Source organism: Chiloscyllium plagiosum, chromosome 13 (assembly GCF_004010195.1).
Source record: "Chiloscyllium plagiosum isolate BGI_BamShark_2017 chromosome 13, ASM401019v2, whole genome shotgun sequence".
Classification (NCBI taxonomy): domain Eukaryota; kingdom Metazoa; phylum Chordata; class Chondrichthyes; order Orectolobiformes; family Hemiscylliidae; genus Chiloscyllium; species Chiloscyllium plagiosum.
Genome location: NC_057722.1, coordinates 80,976,951 through 80,984,908, shown reverse-complemented (window position 1 = coordinate 80,984,908; position 7,958 = coordinate 80,976,951). Strand labels below are relative to the sequence as shown.

The following is a 7,958-nucleotide window of genomic DNA, read 5'->3' as shown; positions in this document are numbered from 1 at the left end:
GGGGGGGGGGTGAATATTTTGGGGGTGGGCGGTGAGGGAGGCTGATAGATAGGTTTTGAGGGGATGGGAGGTGAGTTACTCACTGTACAATAGTCTGCCTCTGACCTATTGGAGCCAATGTATTATTGTGATTGGTCCAGTTCAGTTTTTGATCATCTCTGAGGAACTCTCGAAGAAGTCCCATTATATAATTTTCCAATGTGATGTGGAAATTCTGCATGTTACAGTAAACCTGGAGGTGTTACTCACTGTAAGCGAAGGCTCCATACAAACATCCGAGTGTAGTCAGTGGAATGATTGTACATGGGCAGGAGAATGAAGGAGCAGAGGAACTGCTGTCCTTCCTGTTACTCACACAATGCCCCTTTTGAAAACAAATATTAGATATATATCTGTTCATAAAATGTGGAGTCTAACCCTCCAAGAGTCAATTTAAAGGATTTACATGTTTTCTGCCCTCGGACAGTGCCTTCTTGCATTCTATTTCTATCCAATGTCATCAGGAATAATGAATAATGATGAAATCAGGAATAATGATGTTTCATTAATTAGATTTAAGATGTTAGAGTAGCACTGACAACAATGACATGATTGCGCTGGATTTAAAACCAGACAATGCATAAATAAAAGTGTTAACCCCCTCCCGCAGCCCCTCTCACCCCCTCCCTCACTCTCTGACAGTGCCAGCTGGCTGTACAATGAAGTGAGTCCAGGATGGTGCCAGGTTACAGACAGACAGCTTGTAAAATGTGGCACGGCGGCTCAGTGGTTAGCACTGCTGCCTCACAGCACCAGGATCCCAGGTTCAATTCCAGCCTTGGGCAACTGTCTGTGTGGAGTTTGCATATTCTCCCTGTGTCGGCGTGAGTTTCCCCTGGGTGCTCCGGTTTCCTCCCACAGTCACAAAGATGTGCAGGTCAGGTGAATTGGCCATAGTGTTAGGTGCATTAGTCAGAGGGAAATGGGTCTGGGTGGGTTACTCTTTGGAGGGTCGGTGTGGACTTGTTGGGCTGAAGGGCCTGATTCCACACAGTAAGTAATCTAATCTAAAAGACACAGAGGGAGTTCACCAGTCAGCATTACACAGGATGGACTCTGGGCTTGCAGTTTCTATCAATGCCAGTGGGAGAAATGTCTTGATAATGCTATCCATTTCCTCATTGGGAAGGAGGGAAAAATACAATAAAGCCAATGAGTAACAGCAAGGTTTCCATTCAGTTTCTGTCCAATTGCTTCATTTTCAATAGGTGACTGTCTGCTTTCATCTGGAGGAACAGAATGTAGCGTGGGTAGAATCAATGAGAGAAAAGGTAGAATATCATTTAAAGATAAAGAAAATAATTTCTAATTTTTGCATTTTGTTTCTGAAAGACCTAGTAAAAATAATATGAACCTGGAAATTATTGGAAATAGCTCCGAATAGCCACTAGGAGACAGCAGAGACAATCAAGAATGACAAATAACACAATATCTGTATTACCTTCTGTCGCAACTTCCCAAGTCATCCTAACTGCTTGTACCCTTTCAACGTTTCCACACACTTTCCCTCTCATATACTGGGCTACAGGGCATCTGTTATAATGTGACAGTTGTGTTGCTCTGCAACATCACACTACAGAAAATCACGCTGTAAAATGTCACAATAGAAAATTGCCTATATCTATCTATTCAGTAGATAGTTCACATTATCCAAACGGCACTCAATTCTTCAATCACATTATAGCCAATTCACATTAGCGAAATATGCATTACACCAAAACACCCTGCATCACCCTGAGATTACAACTCTGAAAAGAAACACAGGTGCTTTGTTGTTAGAATTTTTGGATACTAGAGTAGGAATGTTTATTGCTTTTGCATTGAGAATTGCCTTTGGTCTGATATTTTCATGGCAGATTGAGTCAAAGTGACTAGAGTATTCTTCCTCAGTTCTTGCTGGAAGCACTGTTCCAGAGAATGATAAGAAATGTTGTATAATGGGAGAACAAAGAACAAAGAACATTACAGCACAGGAACAGGCCCTCCAAGCCTGCGCTGATCCAGATCCTCTACCTAAACCTGTCACCTATTTTCTAAGGATCTAGATTCTTCTGCTCCCTGCCCATTCACATATCTGTCTAAGTACATCTTAAATGATGCTATCGTGCCCACCTTTACCACCTCCACTGTCAACGCGTTCCAGGTCCCCACCACCCTTTGCATAAAGGCACTGTTCCAGAGAAAGATAAGAAATGTTGTATAATGGGAGAACAAAGAACAAAGAACATTACAGCACAGGAACAGGCCCTCCAAGCCTGCGCTGATCCAGATCCTCTACCTAAACCTGTCACCTATTTTCTAAGGATCTAGATTCCTCTGCTCCCTGCCCATTCACATATCAGTCTAAATACATCTTAAATGATGCTATCGTGCCCACCTTTACCACCTCCACTGTCAACGCATTCCAGGTACCCACCACCCTTTGCATAAAGAACTTTCCACACATATCTCCCCGAAACCTTTCCCCCTCACCTTGAACTCATGACTCCTAGTAATTGAAAGGAGATTTCTCTCCTGTAGCCGTTGCCTTTCCACTGCCTGACCTAGTCCTGCCTATGCAGCTCTGTAAATGTTTCATGTAAATAGCACGGTTGTATATATGGAGTATCCAACATGACCCTTTTTTATCAGAAATCAGACAAACAGGAAGTAGGATTTTCTTTTAAAAAGGCCAGATCAGTTAGAAAGTGTATTTCATAATATGAAGATGTACCAGGGCACTTCACAACCAATGAATTATTCCTGAACTGTACTTAGGGTGGCACGGTAGCTCAGTGGTTAGCACTGTTGCCTCACAGCACCAGGGACCCAGGTTCAATTCTAGCCTCGGGTGACTGTCTGTGTGGAGTTTGCACATCTTCCCTGTATCTGCATGGGTTTGCTCTGGTTTCCTCCCACAGTCCAAAACAAATGTGCAGGTCAGGTGAATTGGCCATGCTAAATCGCCCATATCGTTAGGTGCATTACTCAGAGGGAAATGGGTCTGGTTACTTTTCGGAAGGTCAGTGTAGACTTGGTGGGCCGAAGGGCCTGTTTTCACACTGTAGGGAATCTAGTCACTGTTGATGGGTGGAAGGCCATTGTATAATGGGACAATGATTCTGGATCCCTTGATGAACTCAAAGGTTCCTCTCTCAGCAATAGTCTAAATCTGTCCACTTTTCATGTCAGAGCTTGCTATATATGCCATCACATTCCATTGCAACAAGTCATCTTCTGGGAGTGTTTTTCTTCCTCCCTCCTAATGACAGACTGGTGATTGGCAAAGTTGTGGAGATGAGGTCACAATAATTTGCCCTCAATAAAAAAAACTGCTGTGTATCCATCCATTAAGAATGCATCAAGTGTTTTCAAATGTGTTTGAATGTCCACTTTGTGGAAAAGCATTTTTACTAATAAATGCATGGAGAAATTTTGAAGATGTAATCTAACCCAACAGTTATAGATCAGAGTGTTTTTCACATGGCATCAGTCCTTCTCAACTGCATGCACTCAGTGACTCACATCAGAACTTTCAAATACACTGAAAACAGTGTGGCAGGACCACACCCCAGTAGCAAGTCTTTTTTTTAATTGGGCAAGAAGGATGTTGTTATAGATTTTTGCAACATTTTAGTTTTTTTAAAAAAATTCATTCATTGGATGTGGGCACTTCCTAATTGCCTCCACAGGGCTATTAAGAGTCAACCACACTGCTGTGGGTCTGAAGTCACATGTAGGCCAGACCAGGTATGGATGGTAGATTTCCTTCGCAAAAGAGCAGTAGTGAACAACTTCATGGTCATCATTAGATTCTTGTTTCCAGATTGTTATTGCCATGGTGGGATTCAAACCCAGGTCACAGAGCATTCCCTGGGTTTCTGAATGAATAGGCTAGTAATAATACCACTAGACCATCACCTCCCCTGTGTAAATTAATAGATTTGAAACATAGCCATAAAATTCTCTTTTTGCATTTTTAACACCCCAACACTGTCAGATATTCAGAAAAAATGTTGTTCCCTCAAATTGTCATTAATGAGAAGATGACATCATTCCTTTAAAATAAGATCAAATTATATATTTGCATCAACTGAAGGAAGATAAGAAATGTAATTCAGGATGCTTCAAGGTCAAAAAGTGTGAAAGAAAAGATAAAGTAAATCTAGAAACAAGGCTTAGATACCACCAAGGGCTATCGAATCCTTTATTTGTGTCTGGATCACAAGACTGAGGCAAGAAAAGAATTGAGGCAGAGGTGGGTACAGCAGATGCTGGAGATTAGAGACTAGATTAGAGTGGTGCTGGAAAAGCACAGCAGGTCATACAGCATCTGAGGAGCAGAAAAAATGATGTTTCGGTCAAAAGCTCTAATCTTGACAAGAAAAGAATTTCATAACTTAACATGTCCTGGCAATGACTGATTTAGGGATTATGAGGGCATGTCTCTCCTGTCTTAGTTACATATATGTCATGACAGAGAACATATTGCCTTTAGCTTTAATGGAGCTGTTCACATACCTGGGCTCCTTTAGCTGGGAAACACTGGCAGACCGAACAATCCCGTCCATAACAAGGACCAGTGTAGTCAATGTGACCCTAGAATAGGAAAATCATTGATGAGAGGCAGATAATTTGCAGAAAAAAGCAACAATTAAAATATACAGGAGTCAAAAGCAAGATAAATTGAAAATGTTCTTAATGAATAATTCTTCAAAATAGTTAATTTAACCAGAAAACACTGTTATAAACCTGCAGTAATGGATCCCAGCAAAATAATTTGAGAAATGGATAATGGGGCATTTCCAAGGTGTGTATGAGCAGTATCGTACAGGAGAAACAGTAGGTTTCCTTGGGGGAGGTGGGACAGCCCTGCCCTACCATGTTCATGAAGAAACCTTTGAAGAGTTAGGTTAACTTTCTGTCCCTGTTCTGATTGGAACATCTCTCCTGATGAGATTCCCTGACGAGACTGGTGCTGTTACAGCATCATAGAAAGATGAAATAGCTACAGCACAGAAGGAGAACACTGGGCTGATTGTATCCGCGTTTGCTCTCTGTCAGAGCAAGCTCTCACACTACAGAAAATCGCGCAGTAAAATATCACTGTAGAAAGTTGCCTGTACCTGTTCACACAATCCAAACAGCACCCCAGCCTTCCTCTGTAAACGTTTCCTCAACAAAGGTGCAATTCCAGATCCTAAACACTTGTTGGATAAAAAAGGTTGTCTTCATGTCACTAATGCTGGTTCTCAAACTTCCCACTGATGAGAATTGTTTCTCTCTCTGCTCTGACCAGTCTCATCATGATTTTGGATGTCTCCAGGCCAATCTTTTCTCTGGAGGAGAACAGTTCCACCTTCTCCAATTGGTACATCTCGTCGAGGTTCCTCATCCATGGAACGACTCTTGTGGATCTCTTCTGGACTAAGGCAAAAATCCTTAAACAGCACCTTCCAAACCCACAACCACTTCCATCCAGAAGGACAAGGGCAGTTGATACATGAACACCAGCCCCTGCACATTCCCTCTAAGCCACTCACCATGTTGTCCTGGAAAAAACTGCTGTTCCTTTATTGTTGCTGGGACAGAATCCTGGAATTCCCTCCCTGAGGGCATTGTGGACTGCAGTGGTTCAAGAAGGCAGCTCACCCCCACCTTCTCAAGGGCAGCTAGGAATGGGCCATAAATGCTGGTCCAGCCAGTGATGCCTATATCCCATGAATGAATAATAAAAAGCAGTCGATGAGGATACTACAGACAAGCCCTTCATAATTTTATAAAACTCTATAAGGTCACCCCTCAGCCTCCGATGCTCCAGGGAAAACAGCCTCAGCCTATTCAACCACTTCCTATAGCTCAAATCCTCCAACCCTTGGCAACACCCTTATAAATCTTTTCTGAACCCTTTCAAGTTTCACAGCACCTTTCCAATAGGAAGGAGACCAGAATTGCACACAATATTCCAACAGTGGCCTAACCAATGTCCTGTACAGCCGCAACATGACCTCCCAACTCCTGTACTCAATACTCTGACCAATAAAGGAAAGCGTACCAAACGCCTTCTTCACTATCCTATCTCCCTACTTTCTATTTGCCCCATTGATAGTTATTCCCTGTTGTATATTGTAATCATTCAACTCTATTATTAAGTTCAGAGTTAGCTCCATTTCTACAGAGACAGGATGCTGTTGAAAAACAAGAGAGATGTTCTGCTTTACTGATCCTCAGCAGAGGAGAGCTGGTGGCATAGGGTTACGAGAGGTTTAGGCTGAATTCCAGACACATAGGTGCAATGCCTAATGCACAGCGTAAGGTGGAATTTGAGTTCAATTGATATTAAAAAGTGACTATCATATATGGTGCCAAGAAACCATTATCAAACATTGTATAAGCCCAGCTGGTTCACTAACATCCTTCAGGGAAGGAAATCGACTGTCCAGACCTGGTCTGGCCTACATATGGCTCCACCTCCCCCCCCCCAGCAATGTGGCTAATTCTGTGATGGCCACGCGAGCTCCCAGTCACATCAAACTGCAAGAAAAATGAATGAACCTGACAGACCGCCTGACATCAAACTGGTCCCTAGAAATGACACCAACATACACAACCCTGCAAGGCACACCTTACTAACAACTGAGGGTTTACACCAGAATTGGGAAAGTCAGTCATCCTCACAGGATCATACTTTACAGAATATATTCACAAAGACACTATGACTGTCCTTGGGTATGATATGTTGTGGGGGTGTATAGTCCGGAAGGAATCTAACCATCATCCTTTGGCATTCAATGGATTAACCATTGCTCAATTCCCATTATCAACATGCTGGAGAGTTAGCACTGACCACACATTTTACCACATCAGCCATATGAACACAGTGGCTACATAAGCAATTCAGAGGGTCAGAATACTCCAGTGAGTAACTCACCTCCTCAAAGCCTGTCCACTATCTACAAGTCAGGAGTGTGATGGAATACTCCCCACTTGCCTGGATGGGTGCAGATCATACAACTAACGAAGCTTGACATCAACCAGGACATAGCAGCCCACTTGATTGGCGTCACATCCACAAGCAACTACTCTCTTCACCATCAATGTTTAGTAGCATCAGTGTGTATTATCTACATAACATACGTAGCTTCTCATCAAGAGTCCTTCAACAGCAAACTTACTAACTCTACCACTTACCAAGGATAAGGGCAGCAGATACATGGGAACACCACCATGCCAAGCTACAAACCAGCCTGACTTTGAAACAATATCACTGTTTCTTCACTGTCACTGGATCTAAATCCTGGGACACCCCTCCCAACAGTACTGTGAACCCACAAGCTGGCAACTCACGCCTCCCTTTCTGAAATGCTATTAGAACAGAAAATAAATGCTGATATAGGGGACAAACCAATGAGGTAATACCTACTAAACTAGCTTAGGTTTTAAATTCCAAGTAGTGGGAAAAAAGCCAGTTGCATAATTTTCCCAATGCAGTCCAGCAGTTAGAGATGTATCTACATATACTTCCAGGAAACTCTACCTGGTACGCCTCCTGATTAAATCCAGTAAGAGGAGACATGAGTCCACCATGTGCTCACACATGGCCAAAAGATACAAGGAGACCCCATGGGATTGACTATCACCTCCATCCCCACCTCCATTCACCCATTGTACTCTATGCTACTTTCTCCCCAGCCCCACCTCCCCCCCTCTCCATTTATCTCTCCACCCTAGAGGCTTCCTGCCTCTATTCCTGATGAAGGGCTTTTGCCTGAAACGTCGATTTTCCTGTTCCTCAGATGCTGCCTGACCTGCCTGTGCTTTTCCAGCGCCACTCTGATCTAAACTCTGGTTTCCAGCATCTGCAGTCCTCACTTTTGCCTAGTTGACTTCAACCTTACTGCAAATCCTCTTGCAAAGATGCCTACCTTGAAGAAGTTCGC

The 7,958-nt window shown here is 43.0% G+C and overlaps 1 protein-coding gene across 1 annotated transcript in view; it reads right to left on the bottom strand.

Moving 5' to 3' along the window:
- LOC122555674 (collagen alpha-4(IV) chain-like) overlaps nucleotides 1-7,958 on the bottom strand; it is a 240,741-nt gene that overhangs the window by 160,034 nt on the left and 72,749 nt on the right. Inside the window, exon 4 of the mRNA XM_043701670.1 lies at nucleotides 4,540-4,617. Within this exon, the coding sequence (XP_043557605.1) occupies nucleotides 4,540-4,617 (78 nt within the window). The remainder of the gene's footprint in view (nucleotides 1-4,539; nucleotides 4,618-7,958) is intronic.